At 41.3% G+C, this 17,189-nt stretch overlaps 1 protein-coding gene across 1 annotated transcript; it reads right to left on the bottom strand.

The window, feature by feature from the left end:
- Positions 1-1,059: 1,059 nt before the first annotated feature.
- Positions 1,060-14,356, bottom strand: PYGO1 (pygopus family PHD finger 1). The gene is made up of 3 exons (XM_017827466.1): positions 14,222-14,356; positions 9,720-9,805; positions 1,060-7,970 (listed from the first exon to the last, which is right to left on the bottom strand). Exons 1-3 carry the CDS (start codon positions 14,268-14,270, stop codon positions 6,864-6,866), a joined length of 1,242 nt encoding a protein of 413 aa, XP_017682955.1. The 5' UTR covers positions 14,271-14,356; the 3' UTR covers positions 1,060-6,863.
- Between the last annotated feature and the right edge of the window lie 2,833 nt (positions 14,357-17,189).

Genomic DNA, 17,189 nt, shown 5'->3' with positions numbered 1-17,189 from the left:
AGAGACAAAAGGGACTCAGCAAGGTCTTGAATCAACCTTAAAAGTCTTGTATTGATGTACATCTACAGAAACACCTCCTCTGTCCCACACACTCCACATTGCAGGCTTACCTGGACAAATGGCTGCGCTCTCACCATGACACACATGCAAAGAGAGGCCCATTCGGGATCGTTCTTCTGTTGGCATTAATCTTATCAGTCAGAAGTTTGTAGTGAAAAGTTTCCAGTGCAAGAAACTTCATAGTGAAAAGAAAAATCATTCAGTTAAAAACCTAATTCCTAAATTCCCATCTCCTGTGCTATGAAGGATAGAGATGTACATTCCACGCAAATCTTAATAATATTAGTAATATTCTGGACCTTCCAGCTGCTAATACACACATCCATCTTTTCCGGGGTTATTTCACTTCTAATGGCATCAGAGGCTTTAATATATGGGGGGAAAAAAAAATCCTTTAAATAGCTTACATTTTCTTATCTTTAATTAACCTTTTTTCCTCCCATCCTTTCTAAATTCTCTCTCTTATCCCTCCCCATCTTTCACAAGAAGAAGGAAAATTTTATGAGACTCTGTTTATTACAATAAAATGCATATGTAGCTTGGGACCGCCTGTATCAGTTGCTTTTAAATAGTATTGGTCAGGTAGTGATTTGGTATGTGTTAGTTCTGGCATTTTAACTAAGAGGAAGAGCTTCGTAATAAATTTATAAATTGGAATAAATAATTCTTTGATTAATCTCTTCCCAAGAGCAGAAAGTTATTTAAAAAAAAATAAATCCATTCAGACAAATGGTGCTCAAGCCTTCCCTCCCATCCTGTAAAGAAAGAAATGGGGCTGAAGGTGCAAGACTTCTAATCTGCTTTTGAAGTTACTTCAGAGTAACACCTTTACAGAACAGCAGGGCTCTCCAAGAGAGGCAGGAACTGTCTTTTCTGATCAGTATGACCTCATACTGTTTCTTGCAGGATTACACCTAATCCAAATGCATTTTCCCAGGCAAAAACGGTAGAAGAGTCAATCTAGGCATTACATCATCTTCATAAAAATCAACAGGCAACTTCCCCGCAAAAATTATCTTTATTTTAAAAACTGAAACCAGACAACAGAAAGCAACAAAGTTACATACAGTGCCAGACAAAATCTACCATATACATTTTCCAAGAACACTTGAATCAGATTCTGATATATGTTCTTCTAAAAGGTAAAAATGTCACACCATTATTAACAAACAAACAAAAAAAATTAAATGTCAACAATCTTAATCATCTTATATTTTGCATTGTTTGGATGGCAGTAGACTGGTAACTTGCCTTTTTCAACTCACCTTTAACACTGAAAGGACAATGTGGACAAAAAAATTCCAAGTCAGAAGGCCCTGAAGAACACAGTATTTGCTCTAAAGGCCACATAAAAAAGCTTGGAGGAAAGGCCATCTTTTAAATAAAAATCCCTAACAACTCTCTTATTTCACGCCTCAGAAAAAAAAACTATCAAGAAAGGAAAAAAAAAAAAAGAGGAAATATATTATAAGCTTGCCCTCCTTAAGTTATATGGAAGTTCAGATTTAGAGCATCCTGCAGAGCAGAAGATGAGTGTCTAGGAACAGACATGACATCTCTCAGGACTCCAATCCCAAACTGTCTCCAGTACAGCAATTCCTGAAATACAGTGCACACATCTCCAAGTAAAAAGGTGGGGTAGGATCAAAAACTATTTTGAGACAGACAGTTTGTTTGAAGATGAAAAGGAAAATTAATCATGTATGGCAAACAATACAGAAATAGGTATTCCCAAGGTGTTGGGATAAGCCATTTCTGAACAAGGAAACTAAGGGCAACACTGAATACTTTCAGTTATAGGCAGCACCTCTAAGGGGCTGAACACCATTCGGAATTAATTACCTCAGAACTGATGACACACAACACTAGGCCACTAAAGGGACCCTTTTTTATATATAAAGTAAGAAATTCAGAGGAGCTCCATATAAAGAAGTGAATGTGCATAACTCAAGATGTACTGTAGGATAGTTATATTGCCTTAAAGAGTTCTGCTAAGTACACTTAGTTTCCAATTTTAAGGAAGAGTCTATTCTAATATAGAAAGCTTCACACAAAACTTAGCAATTGCAGAATAACTTGAAAATACATCCAGTTCTACACCCTCCTGTATATATCTAATCACATCCAATAGATTAAAAAATTATATGTTTTGTAAACCAAGTAAAGAGTGTTAGAATAGAATTTTCACACCCATGAGCTGATTACCAAATATTCACCCATTTGTCAGTGGATAATATTAAAAAATTCATACTTACAGTTATGGTAACAAGATGACAATGCACACCAGTGCTGTGTGTTCTGAAAGGTACTTAGTTTTAATTATCATGAATTGCTACCACCTATCAAACCTCATTCTATGCAAGATACCACACCAGCTACCAATCCATAAACAATAATTTTTCACATACTTCATAGAGTAGCTTAAAACACATCATGGTATGAAATAATTTGTATTACATAGTAATTTAATCCCTGGCCACAGGGCTAATGCTGGACAAAGTCTGGAAACTTTTCCAATTTGAATTACATACATTAACTTTGCCACACACCACAGCACTAATGCATGTATTACATCAGACATGCTCTAATTTAAAATCAAAACAAAAGAGTTGCTGCAAAAATACATGTCACCAATGTGGAACACATTCAAGATTGTATAAAAAGTACTGAACTGATATCCCAAAACAGGTATATTTAAGCAGTACATAAGGAAAGATTAGTTTTAATATGAAACAGTCATTTAAGTCACATACAACATGATAAGAAGCATGACTTTCCTTTTTAAAAATGTTACACCAATACTTTTACTGCCAGGCAATGTTTATTTATAAAATGAAAGGGATGTACTTAATGCAGATAATGTGTTATCGTATTAAGCTGGAATAAAGACAAATGTTAAAAAGGTGCTACATTTGAACACCACTGATTTTGTAAAAATCTCAAACCATAAAAGCATTTCACTTGCAAATATCACAGGCCCCAAACTGCAAACACTTTGAAACATTCCTGACTGTGTGCATGCAGCTCCACGGACTTCATTAATTCTCACATGCTTGAAATTAAGCCTGAAAAATGTGATTACAAAACTGGTTCTTAGATTAAAAACTTCAGAGGTCACAAAGTATAATCTTCTTTGAGCAGCCCCTAAAAATTATATTTTTGTTTTAAGTAGAGCAAACTTCATTACTTTTCTCTAGTTTCTTGCATCTGAAGATCTCAGATAATAACTAGGCCTCTAAACAACCTCGGGAAGTAAGGATTAGTCTAATCTGCTGAAAGAGGAGACTGAGGCAGGCATAGTTAACCTGCTTGTCTCGAGTTGTAGAAGGGGTCAGTAAAAGAGCAAGAAACAGGATTTTTGGTATCTTATATACAGCACTGTCACTTACCCTGACCAATAAAACAAATGTTTTAAAGAGAAAAGTACGTGTTTTCTCATTTACAAGTGATCACTTGCAAAAAACCTTAAAGTATTAAGGACAAGACAATCCAGTTTATACTTATTTATTTCAGCCCGGGGAAAAAAAACAACAAAAACATTTTGGGCAATATAGGCTGCATTTCTGATCACGACAAGGAACTATTTAAAAGGGACACGGGCACTTTCCATAAAAATGTTAAGGTTTGCAAGACTTACAAAATCTTTGCAATATTTTTGGTGTGCAGCACCAGTACAGTCTAAATCACTAGTAATGAAAGAAGCACATGATAGTTCAATACAAATTGTTTCATGTAGAATATTACAAAAACCCTCACCTACTCTAGTCAACCCTCCCTCCCTCCCACCCTTCTATAACTAACTTCTAATTCTAATCAGCTGTCATTTTTCTAGGACCTTACTAATTAAACATGATTGCTGTTTTTCCTGTGCATACTTGAACTACTACTAGTCAATACATGCAGAGAAAAACAAAATATAACCCTCTCTCTAGATAAAGAGTTCAAGTATGCCAAGAGTGTATCAGTAGGGTGAGCATATCAGCTGGATGACTTTTGGAGATCTTCATCAGTCATATCTCCATAATCAGTGTGCTAACAAGTTTGGGTTTTGTTGTTCACTTGGTTTTATTTGATATATTTGACATTTGCTAATGCCTTGAATTTGCAGGTTAACGAATGCAGAAAATTTACTGGGTTACAAACCCAACATAGTACCAGTTTGGAAAAACCAAAATAAATTGTTAGAATAAGTTTCACAAATACACAGTTTAAGGCCTTATGAAATGATATTCCAGTTGACTTTAAGTTTTTAAGAACACTAATGCCTTGACAGCTAATCTAGAAAATACTTGCCTAATTTCATGTAGGGTCAAGGAAGAAATTAAGAAATACACAGTTATTTTAAATAAAATGTCTGCTTCAAAATATTAAACCATTAATTGGACTTCTGAGAAAAAATGCCCTAAAAATCTTCTCACAACAGGCATGGGGTGTGGGAACGGGAACGGTAACAATATCATCACTGGTTTTGTTGAATTTTCACTGAGCACATTTTTTATTTCATTTATGTTGCTGTAGGTGTGAACCAGCTCCACTAGTTTCACAGTGCAAATTGTTGCAGAGATTAAACTGATTCCCAGAGGAACAAATCTATCTAAACAAGGTTTGGTTTAATTGCTACTTTAGGTACCAAAAGCAAATTCTAACAGTCTGTCAGTCATTAGGAAAACTACTGAAGAATAAATCTCTTTAACAGAGGTTGTTGCTTGGTTGGTTTTTTTGTTGTTTGTTTTTAAATATCACACCTCTAACAAAACAAGATTAAGTCTGGTTTCTGTACTAAATTAAAGCAACTGGTGATGAAAACAGAAGCCCTTGATCTGCCTTACAGTTTCTTTACATCTGTACACAGGAAATCCTCAAGATATGAAATATGTCATTTACACTTCAGACATTATTTTCTTTTTCCTGATGAGAGGCAAGAAAAAAAAAAAGGGGGGGGGGCAATACTGCACTTACCCAGCAAAAATTTTCACTTTTAGAATAAAACAAGAAAAGTTATGCAGGTCTGCACAGTGTATCTTCCAGGAATGTACCACAGTAGAGCCCATTTAAAATCAAACACAATGGTGAACTAGCAAACAGGCCTTACTTTTCACTCATTAGCATAGCTTATCATAAAAAGTACCTCTTTACTTTGATGACTGTATTTTATATCAGCTCCTACATCGCTCATCCTCACAGACTTGAAAAATTTATCTCATTAAGGAACGTGACTGGCACCTGTAAGCTTGACATATGATTTAATTCCTGTTTAAAGACTGTTTCCAGCACAGTGGTGAGTATTACAGGCAGAGTCTGTTATTACAATGCCTCCTTTTATTAAGTCAGAACAACACTTCTCTCTAAAGAAACACTTCTTCAGTTGCATATGCAACTTTATCACGCTAAGGCTGAACTGTTCAAGGCTAGATGTTTCCCCACATTAAAAAAAGGAGAGTTATTTTTGAGATCAAGAATAAGATCAAATTACCGATATTAAAATAGAATTCTTAGCATCACACATGAAGCTCTAGTGTCATTCATACTTGTCAGCAGGATATCAGGTTTAGCAAAGAAGCTTAAACTCCTGATTACTTACTCCTGAGCTAAACTCACCTGATATGAAAGCTGTATTTTCTTCCTTCACCCTAGATTTCCCACCCCCTCAGTGCAAGACTGGCTGAGGCAGTGGTGGGAATTTAGTTTTAAGTCTGTGCTGGCCAAATTATCATGCAATTCAGAGCCTGTGCAGAGCACACTCCATTGCCTTGCACCCTCCTTCGTGCCAAGTGGACTGTGTAAGCTCTGGGTGACTGAGCAGGTTCCAGCCGAAAGCCCTGGAAGACGGGCAGGATTTTCCATGCACTAGTTCATTCACAATTCTTAGGCAGCACTGAGGCAGGAGACTGGAACCACCAGTGAGAAAGGATGAGAGAAAGGTGCATAACTGCACAACCATGACACATGCAGACACTGTATCCTAATGTATGTGCTCAAGATAAATGAATTGAGGTTACATATGCAACCCTAGTTTTGGCATTCTCTAGATTTAAAGCACTGGACTTTATAAACTTGATCTGTTCTTTTTCCAATTTAATCATATTTCATAACTATTTCCAAATACTGCAAGACCCAGCAAGAGCCTTCAGCAAGTAAGTGTTTGCTGAGAAGTCAAAAGAGATTATTGCCTTTTCAAGGAAATAGAAATGTGTAAGAGTTAGCGGGTTTCATTGTGTTACTAAGTATGAATTCATCAATTTTTGAATAGCATGTTAATGCTTTACTTCAGAAAATAGGAAAAAGCACATACAAAATTCTCTGTATTTACCCTAAAATAACAACTATTAGTACTGCACATTCCTCCATGTCATCTCCACTATATTCAAAGAAAGGCTAGCAAGAACATCACCATACATTCATGCCAAAAAAAAAAAAAAGTAATGAGTACTTGCAAATATAGTACCATCAAAACTGAGCACTAAATGCTAGTGTTAGTTAACACATTAATACTAGCAAATTAGGGCTATTCATACAGGCACATTTTTTCCTTCAATAAAATTGTCAATGCACATTCTACTTCTGATCAATTGTCAGTTACAGTTCAATCAGAAACAAAAATATTCCATCCTGTGAAACATTTGCACACATAAAACTAAGAATCCAAAAGCTGAGATGGAAGTTTATGAATGAAAACAGATTAGGGGAAAAATAAGATGACAGCAATCAAACACAACTGATTGTCTGCAGAAAGTGAAGTAGCCAATTTGTAACCAAAACTTCACAGAAAGTATTTCATCCACCACCACCACCAACTGAGGCTGTCAGCCTTCTGTGTTCAGTGCAGGTGGTCCTGCAGTCTCTCTCGTGCGCATCAACTGGACATCTTTGTCAGCCATGCAAGTATCACACCCCCAAACTGCCGATGCCTCTGCCGTGAGAAGGCCGTACGCTGACTCCGTCATGCCCGTGCAGATCCGATGAAACCATTTCTGACAAGAGGCTTCACATAGGATGGCATCCTGGTCATCATTAACTTCATGGGTACAGATCCCACATGGATAGACAGGTTCAGAGGATGAGTGACCATGACGACTGGGATGAAGGGGTGTTTTGTTGCTCTTTTCAGAGTTGCATCCTTCAGCAGCACCTCGGGGCTGGCGGGACTTACTCTGAGTCCCATTGGAATGCCCAGCATTGGTGTTATCAGCACTGTTGGAATGGCTATTATCCTGATTTACCACATTGTTTCGAGTAACATTTTTTAGGTCACTGTTACCTTGACTCACAATGTCCTCTGTCCTATGATGATGCTGATGAGCAGCAGTGTTCTGGCTGGATGCTTTGCTTGCACCTTGATTAAAGTCTTGCTTCTGTGCTGATGATTTTGTCTGGTTGTAAGTGTTTGGTGGAGGAACAAAAGAATGGTTTGACTCTAGCTGAGAATTTGGAAAATTTGGATTGTTTCCAGGACCAAAATTAGATGGCACATCAGGGTGAGGTATCTGACCAGAATGGCCAAAGTTCTCCCCAGGATTTGGCCTGAAATGCTGAGCAGGCATACCGACATTTTGATTTATCTGACCACCACTATAAGGGGGCTGATTCCCAAAACCTGGGTTATCATGTGGACCAAAGCTGAAAGAGTGAGGTCGACTAAAACCCATGCCCACAGGGTTTTGAGGAAGAGGATGTGGTTGGTTTCTGAGGGAGTAAGAACCACCGTATGGCGAGGACACTCTGGGCAGCATGTGAGGTGGCATTCTGAAAGTGTTATAGCCTCCAAAGCCAGGATAACCAGGATTACTAAAATATGGATTTCCTGAAGGAACAGTATTATAGTTGTCATCAAATGGATTTGCAGCTACAAGGTGGTCAGAGCTTGGATTCGGCGGTGGAGCATATTCAGATGGAGGAGGAAATGATGATCCCTACAAATATTTTAAATACAACATTTAAATTAGTTTTAGTATTTGCCTGCAAGACAGACCAACCACAAAGGTCCTGGATTACCAATACTACTGCTGAAAGGACTGTTCAGCTGTTGTGTAAAACTCACCCGCTGTATTCTGCCAGGCTGTCTGAAATTTCAGTACAGAGGCAAGAGAGGAGTCTGTGCTCCAGATAATATGATGATTTATAGTAGTCTCTGTGTTTTAAAAATTTTGCAGTTGCACAACCGTGCTTCTGAAAATACTACTTGATATGTGACTTCTATTTCTTAACCTTTTACAAAAGACAAGCAACAATACAGACAGCCAAGTGCCACAAACACATGCACAAAGTATTTCCAAATGTTGAAGAGCAGATTTAAGCATTTCCTTAGTCTCATTTTGGGTTGATGTTACTGAATATAGGCCTCTTAAGACACCCTCCTTCTACAAGGATATAAACCTAATGTTACTATAACCTAAAAAATGCATATAGAATATAGCAGTCAGCAGATTGGTATTTTCTATACTCTGCAGAATATTCTACACTCTGTAGATTTCTGTACAAAAAAAGAGGCCTTCAGTGATTGTGGACAGTCTGCAAAGCATAGTCAGTAGGCATAAAATACAAGGATTATGCTCTGGTTACAGAGCCCAGAAGCTGTTCAAATGTCACCAAAGTGGCTATACAATTGAAATTCATTCTAGACTAGCCTGTAGGGAACATCTACTGAGTTCACCCTACATTAACTGTGCTCACAGAAAGCATTTCCTCATAAGTACTAATAAACTAAGATTGAGCATTTGTTTTTAAAAAAAAAAACAAGGTAAAATTTGCTGCACTGTAAATGCAGTAAGGTACACTGCATTTTCTTACACCAGGTAAGAAAAGAACGGAAGCTAGTCTGCATAGGCTCTGGAGTTATTATCATTCCAGAACACAAGGAAAGCTCCACCATGAGAGAAGTCTGAAACCTTTTAGAGTAACTGAATATTTCTCAGAGCAGGTTTCACCATGACTACTTTAAAACAAAACAAAAATTAAGAGAACAGATCCACATCTCAATGGACTGTGAATAAGCCTAGCAGACAGTGATTGTTTGACCTATATAAGTAAGGTTACTCTCACTGGGCAGTACCAAACTAACAGATACTCTCACTCAAAGGTGAATGAACACACAATGGGAAATTCTGCACTACAAGTATCCAACTGCTTAAGATGTTTTGTATTCAGGTTTTCTTTCCTAGGAAGAAAAACTGCATAGAAATGTCAAATTGCAGGGATTCACTGGAAAGGAGCTATACTTGCCTCACAGCTTTTGCTTGAAAATAACTTCAGAAGTATGCCAAGAATTTAGTCAAAGCATTAACAAACTGTTCTGATTCATTAGCCCACAAACTTACACATAATGAAATGAAAGTAAAGAGAGAAGTAGTCTCATGGCAACTACTCATGCTGTACAGACTTCTACAAATGGCTACAAAGTCATTAAAAAAAAGTCTGTCTCAGAATCAAATCCATATGGTAAAAACACAAGTCACTGCAGTCGCTCTGTGCTCCTGTCTTTATAGGTCTATGGCAACCTACAGAGATTAAAATAACTTTAGTGCCAATAACTAGTATTAGGAATATTTTGTACACAGCTGCTATTTGTGACAACAGACTGATACTCTGAACAATGCAAGACAGTCACACCAGCAAACAACATTTGAGTGCTCTATTTATTAAGAAATCAAAAGAGAATTTACCTGTGTATTTCCTTTGCGTTTTTTCTTATCAGGGCTTCCAAGTTGAACTCCTGGTCCTCCTAACCCATCCAATCCACTGTCACCACCTACAAAATTACAATCAGTGCAATAGTGCATTAGTTTTCTTACAGACCATATTGCAAGTTTGCCTCTGACTGCCATAGCCACAGATATTTGTTACAAATACTGAACTTACATTAACTCTGCTGCTTTACATTGTAAGTCCTTAAGGAGCAAACATCTGGACGTAAGTTAACATATCTCCTATGTGCTCTCTTACTCTACTGCCACTTTAACAGCCAATTCATGCTCATTACCGTGGGAATAAACATTTCCATTTATTTTATGTTTATCTGTCCCTTGGTTCTTAACAACTCCACTTCAACAGTCAGAAGTATTTCTTGTTTGCATAACTCATAAAACTTTCAAAGGAACTGCATAAAGCCATGCCTAAGATTCACCTCTTATTTAACTTACGCAGACACAGCATTTATCAAACTCACTGTGGCAACAGACAACAGTGTGTTACAATCCACCGTGAAGGAAAAGCAAACAGTAGTAGATTCATGAACGAAAACCACCAAAAACCTGCCGTGTTGTTTAGAGAGATCTCCAGTTTATCAGATCTAAATTTCACTAAATGCAAGACTTGATCCAACAAAAAGACACCTGCCAAAAATGAGAGGGGCTCTAAGTGAACCTGCTCTACTCTGCAGAAACCTCACAGAACAACTGAGCAACGCTTTGGCACAAAAAGAAATAAAGAATGTTCATTTCATTGGTCACTCAGTCAGACTTTACCCTGAGCAGTACAAAGAGATATCTGTACTTCACCTGGGATTCTTCTTCACCTTTCATAACAGCAGGACAAGCTCTCAAAGTTGTATAAATCGTGGCTTTCATTTTTAAAGCCCTAGTCAGACTGAAGATGAAAAAAAGAATAAAAAATCTAGCACACTCATTATCCCAGTCAGTCTGTCTTCACAGGGCTCAAGTGAAATTGCCATCATTTGGGAATGCAAAGAAAACCCCGAGCTGAAGCGCAAAAAGCATTATCAGGTGATATGACAGCAACACATGTTACATTAATAACATCATTACATTCATAAACTATGTTAATTCTTTTTTTTTCCCAGGGCCATTAATATAATAGCTTTTTTTCTCTTTTATATAAATATATAGTAACAGTATAGAAGAATAAGCAGGCAATCCAACTTAAAAATCTTACTGTTTTTTGTTTACAACTCATATTCAAAATACAAGTCAAACTTTATCAAGATGCAAGCACACAGCTGAACACACAGGTCTTTATTACCAAAAGCAACCTGAAGATAACTGTGAATTACCAACAGAATTATGCAAAGCAGCATACAACATTATACTGCTCTATGTTAGACAAGTGTTCCCAGCAGACAGGTAAACCAGCTTTAGGACTATTCAGTAAGTAACAAAAAATCTCTTCTCACAGGGGCAAAGCAGACTTACTGTATACAGAATAAAATATCCAACACTTATTTCAAATACTCCTGATCAAAGGAGGCCCGGCAAATTTTCACTCCTTGCACTTCCTTTCTCCTTGCCTCCTTTTTTTTGAGGTTTCATGGAATTTACCAGTCCTACCTCAAGTCACAATCCAGCTCTACCTCTGCTTTATTAAGTTCCTTTTGGCTTTAGCTGTCACTGTTGAAATTTAATTTCATTTTTCATTATACATAAGGAAGATATATGGACATCCCAGATCAACACCTATCAAATTTTAAGTCTGAATTTCAAAGACAAGGGCATGAAGTCACCATCAGGTTCTCAAAATAAACTCACACTTGCACACAGCATATTGTAGTCTAACCTGCCATCAGAAAAACTAGGGATTACTCTTTCAAAGAGTCCTTTTTGCCTTGTTTTAGACTATAAAATCCTGTGTATACTTAGTGTGCTATGACAGATTGCCACTGCATTACCTGTAGATATTAAATAATCACAGCATAAATTTTTACATGAGGAATGATGGCAAATTTCCCTTAAATTTCAACTCTATAAGTCATCTTGATAATCTACTTTCTCAAAACTGTCCCTGCACTTTCATTAAGCTTCTTCTGCAGCATTCATATAAGTTTACACTAAATTCAGTGCAAGATTGTACTGTGAACACCAATCCTCACAACTGCATAAAACACACTCCTGTTCGTGGCCCCACACTTTTAATGCACCAACGACTTTAACCACTGTTAGCAAAATATTACAAATACTTCTTTTAATAAAGTCAACAACTAGCAGCACAGACATTAGTAAATCTGTGATCAAGTAGAATACTGAGGATCATATGCAAATGCTGGTTTACAGTAGCATAAGTTAAAACTTTATAGAATTATGCATAAATTTCCCCCTCAGGGATATCATTCTACAAAAACATAAGTATATGAATATTAGAATTCCAGTGACAAGTTCCATCAACTTCTACCTGAATTACGTATATGGGTGAAGCCATTCATTTGCCTACGTTTACAGAAGTGAGTCCTGCATCTGGAAAGGCACAAAGCTTTTGTATTTTCAGTTCTCACCGTGTGAGGCCAATGATTTGATTCAGTCCTAAGAATTTATATTTTCCCTGTGGATTCTATAATGATTTAATTTATACATGAAAGGAAACAGAGTGTTAGTCCTAGCATACCTCCAAAAAAGAGTGAATAAGGCTCATTTTCATGCAGCCAAAATAAACTTTCCACAAAGTCACTTTTGGTATCTACCACATAGACTTTCATTAAAGGTGTACTGAGCACTTTGGAATGCTGCACAAATGAAAAATTATTTCATTGTCCAAGACTAGTTTTTCAGGCAAAAATACAATCCATTTGACTGGGACATCAAATATCTAACAGATCTAGAGATATAAATTCATATCTGATAACTATGCCCGTATTAAACTACAGAGCAAATTTATTTCAGCCATTCACATTTGGGCAAAGGAGAAGAGGTAAGCCCTGTATTCTTTTTCACTTCATACATGCACAAGATGGACATCTTCAGTGTTAGTCAGAACTGCAATTTCTACTTTTGTTTACACATTAAGAGTTTATGACTCTGCAGTATATTAAGTATGGCATAAATTACATGCAAATACACTATGGAGTATTTTCATACTCACTGACAAATCTCTGTCTAGGTTCCTACAGGAGGGATGCCGGGGTCTTTTTAAACAGTGATTTATCTCAGTAAGAACGTTTTTCCAAGAAACATAAATGGCTGAATAAACTTTTCATGATGGACAGAAGAACTAAAAATAGTCTAATTTCACCCAGATTTGGTGAGCCTATGCTGTGGCCCTGACACTGTAAACAGATTCGATATTAAGTGGTAATCGCGTGGAACTTGGTGGGTAACTCAGGCACGTGAAACCATATATGCTTAAATATTTGCAGAATCAGGGCTTGAGAGTGGAGGAGTCTAATGAATCCCAGTCTCCTTTGTAACGCTGTTGTGTGCTTTCACTCCCTCAAGGTTGCAACCCAGCTGTTACTAGAACAGTTTTAGAAAAGCAAACTGTAAATCAGTGACAATATGCATATCGGAATCTGCACCTTTCCCCACTTACCCAACCAGGAAAAAAGCTTAAAACATCAGGAACAATAGAATGCCAGAGGCAAAATAGGAGGCGAGAAAAAGAGAAGCACTAAATGGCAGATTTTATAATTTTGCCATGGTTTTCACCCAACTCAGTCACTCAGCCTGCCGCCTTTCATTACTTCATTCAGAAAAGCATTTCTGTTTTTAAGGGCTATAAGGACACAACTACCGCCACGCAGGCTGATGTGCCACTGCCATTAAAGTCGGCTGCACTGCCGAACTCAGAGGAGACGCCGCATTTCTACCCTTCTCCCTACACCTTTGAAAGAAACGCACATTCCAAACCTCACCAGAGCCACACACTGGTGCTATTAATAAAGAACACTATTTCGATATTTTTTTTTTTCATTTCCCGAAAAGGGAAAGACAAAACCTCAACAAGACTCAAGCACAAGAGCCGAGACTAGGGGTAGAAGAGCGAACACTCAAGTGTAATTTATGAGCTCTGCATCAGCACGAACTCGGACATGTGGCACCGCCGCCGTATTCCCTTGCACCAGCAGTATGCTCGCTGCATACTAATGCGCCGCACATCCCCAGACACAGCGGAGCCAGGACCGCACGCACCTCCCGCCCCAAGGGACACACCTGCGCGCACCGCCAGCCCCGCCGCCGCTTCTCCAGGCCCGGCGGCTGCGGGAGCCCGCGGGGCCCGGCCGGGCCCCACCGAGCAAACTTCGCGCGGCCCCCGCGCCGTCAGCCCCGCCGCCAGCGCCGGGAGGGAGTGCGGCGGGGGCGGCCCGGCCGGGGCTGCGCGGCGGGAGCCCCGCGGGCAGCGGCGGCGCGGGCGGTGCGCGCATCCCGCGGCTCGGCCGCCGCTCCGCACGGGAGCCAGGCCCCGCCGGCAGCCGCCCCCGGGCCCGGCCCGGCCCTCCCCGTACCTCGGGATCTCTTCAGCACGATGGGGTCCTTCTCCTGTTCCGCTGACATTACAGACAGCAGCGCATGGCTCCCAGGGCGGCAGGAATCGGGGCTCTTTGATGCTGCTGCTGCTGCTGCTGCTGCCGCCGCCGCCGGCCCGCACCCCGCCCCCTCCGCCCCCGCCTCCTCCGCCGCCGCCCCCGCCCGCCGCTGCCGTAGCCGCCGCCGCCCCAGCAGCGGAGCTGCGAGACTTTGCAAAGTTTGGGCGCGGGAGGGCTCCGCGGCCGCCTGCGGCGGGGGCCGAGCCAGGCGGGGGCCGGTGAGCGGAGCGGCGCCGCCCGGGGGTCCGCGGAGCGCCGATCCGCGCCGGGCAGGGCCCCCGCGGGCTGCGGACGGCCACCTCGCCCGGCCCCCTCCGCCGGGGCTGCCGGGCCCCGCGCAGCGCCCCCGCCAGACACGGGCGCCGCTCAGCGCGCCGAGCCCCGGCAGACGCTGCCCGCGGGCTCCCGGGCGGGCAGGGCAGGCAGCGCCCCCGGCGGGGGTCCCCGCGCCCCCGCCATGAGCGCGGCGGGACCGCCGGCCCCGGCCGCGCTGCCGCTCCGAACAAAGGCGCCGCGCCGGGACGGCTCCGCCACCCTCCGCTCGGCCACCGCCGGGGGTCGGTCCGGCCGCGGGGCACCCCTGGGGCGGGAGCGGGGCAGGGACCGCCCCCTGCCGGGGCCGCCGTGAGGGGAGTCGGTGCCCAGGAGCGGGTCAGGGCCGCGCTCCCGGGCCGTCAGGGGTTTCACGGCTCGGCACGTGCCTCACGCCCGCTTCCCGCCTCCGGGCTGCGGCTCCAGGTCCTCCCAGCCCACGCGGGGTGTTTCCTGAGGGGCTGGAGAACCGCGCTCCGGCGGCTCCCGAGCGGGCGGGAGGGCCCTCACAGGTGTCACCCGCCAGTCGCGTCTCTGGCCTGAGGGTACGACACAACCCACTGGGCCCAGCTGGTGCCCTCGCAGTGTTGGTGAACCCTTGAAAAACACACAGTGACTGGTAAAGCACTGACGGTGTCACCGCAATTTTGAGGAAGCACATTCTGCCAAGGTTTTCCATCTTCTGAAGTGGCTGCATTTCAGAGGTGTTACATACGGAGTTCTTGATCTAGATCAAAACTGTTAATCAACTGTATTAAAAATACCTTTTGAATAAGGATTTACCCTCCCTTAGCTAGGATAAAAATGCCCAGCTGTGCAGGGTGGGGTTTGCTCACATGTCTGACTTCACAATTCCCAGCAGTGCTATTTCTTTATATACCTTCTTGTTAGGTACTTTTCCAGTACTTGGAACACTTGCTGAAGGGAGAAGTGATGTTTGTGTACAGGTTAAGATATTGGTACGACTATGTTTTTACTTTTACATGTCTAACTAAATAAAGTGGAGAAAGTAATTCAATTTATGTCGATTTCAGTGCTTCCCTAGACACCACTTTTATTTGTCCACAGTCTCTCACTTTGCAGCGATCCCAGAACACATCTACCTCGAAGTACAGCGTACTGCCAGTGTCCTCATGGGATCTCCTGCTTAATTTTGTGTAATCTTACTGAAGAGAAGTATAGCCTGTTATTAGCAGGGTGGGTGTGAGCTCATCTATATTTGGAGGGAGATGTGCTGCAAAGAGATTTGCATTTTCTGTGCCGGAGCTTGCTGCAGGCCTGGCTGATTCTCCCAGGGCTTCACGAGCTCTGTGCACGGCTGCCGTGTAATGGCATGTAGACTGTAATTATGGATGCGCAGATTGATGTCACTGAGTCTATAAAGGTTCCTACGGGGAGACTGTCTGCATCAGAAATGGGAGCTGGGAATTCAGATTTAACCCAGTGCTCTAGTTGCAAAAAAATTATGTCTGTTTTGCTGTTCAGCCAAATTCAGCCTTAACTTGGACTCAGGTCTTTTGTGAGCAGTCTGAGAATCCTGTTGGATCAACTTTATACTTCTAAACCCTCACTGGAAATAGCTGATGCAATATCTGAAATGAACTTATTTGCTGGCTCAGGTGCCTACACCATCATCTCAAATATTCCCCAAAAGTCTATGAAAGTTCACCACCTGACAAGCCTCACTGCTCCTTGGTTGTCCTTAAAATTACTCCTCTTCCTCTCAAAAGCTGACATTAATTAAGAAAGCTTAGGGGTAGCTAGTAGCAACCTTCCAACACCTTAATGGAAGTTACCAAGGAAAGAGAGACAAAGCTCTTAACAGAAGAGTGTGACAGAAAAATGAGACTCGATTTCAAATGAGCCTCCAACTGGCTGGGAGTGGGGGTAGGTATTTTTCTGAGGCTAAGCCAGCTTTGGGACAAGAAACTAAAGAATTTGTATAACCTCCATTCTGGGAGGTTTTCAAGACCCAACTGGGCAAAACTCAGAAGAGCCTGGCCCAAGTTCAGTGTTAACCTTCCTTTGTGCAGGAGGCTGGACTCAAAGTCAAGACTGCCAAGGTCCTCTGAACTGTAATGATTCTGTCATTCTGAAATAATTTTCTTCTTTTTAACAATAACCAACCCCCCAGAAAGCTCTTCTTCCCGGCCAGTTGTGAACTGTTGTTCAGTATTTCAGAACTCACCCTGACTGTGAAAAGGGTGGCTTTGGTGAGATAACAGTAACTTCAACTAAGTGACTCAGACCTACAAATGTGATTAAGTATAGAGGAGCTGGTTTGATAACTTCTAGGTTCTTTTCCTTCTGAATTCAGGTGGAAAAGAAGGCTACTGAATCTTTCTGTACAAACTACCAGAAGGCAAAGGAAGTTATTTACCGATCGTTGTCGTAGCATCTGAACATTCAACATTGCATTACAGTTTCAGGAGAGAAATATCAATGAAACATGGATCCACAATACAGCATTAACACTTAAAAACAAAAACAAAAAACAAAACCACTTATTGCATCTTCTCACATGTACCTACTGCAAATCTCAGGAGCAGAGAGTAACAGAGCATAGAAGCCCATT

Source organism: Lepidothrix coronata, unplaced genomic scaffold (assembly GCF_001604755.1).
Source record: "Lepidothrix coronata isolate B3197 unplaced genomic scaffold, Lepidothrix_coronata-1.0 Scaffold140, whole genome shotgun sequence".
Lineage (NCBI taxonomy): Eukaryota > Metazoa > Chordata > Aves > Passeriformes > Pipridae > Lepidothrix > Lepidothrix coronata.
The sequence above is the reverse complement of the archived record's forward strand: the minus strand, read 5'-3'. Positions and strand labels throughout refer to the sequence as shown.

Bases quoted from the DNA above. Each gene is read 5' to 3' on its own strand.
- PYGO1 (XM_017827466.1), bottom strand. From the start codon at position 14,270: ATGTCAGCGGAACAGGAGAAGGACCCCATCGTGCTGAAGAGATCCCGA. The intron at 9,806-14,221 runs GTACGGGGAGGG...GTAATTTTGTAG, and splicing joins CGTGCTGAAGAGATCCCGAG to GTGGTGACAGTGGATTGGAT. The intron at 7,971-9,719 runs GTAAATTCTCTT...AAATATTTGTAG, and splicing joins AACGCAAAGGAAATACACAG to GGATCATCATTTCCTCCTCC.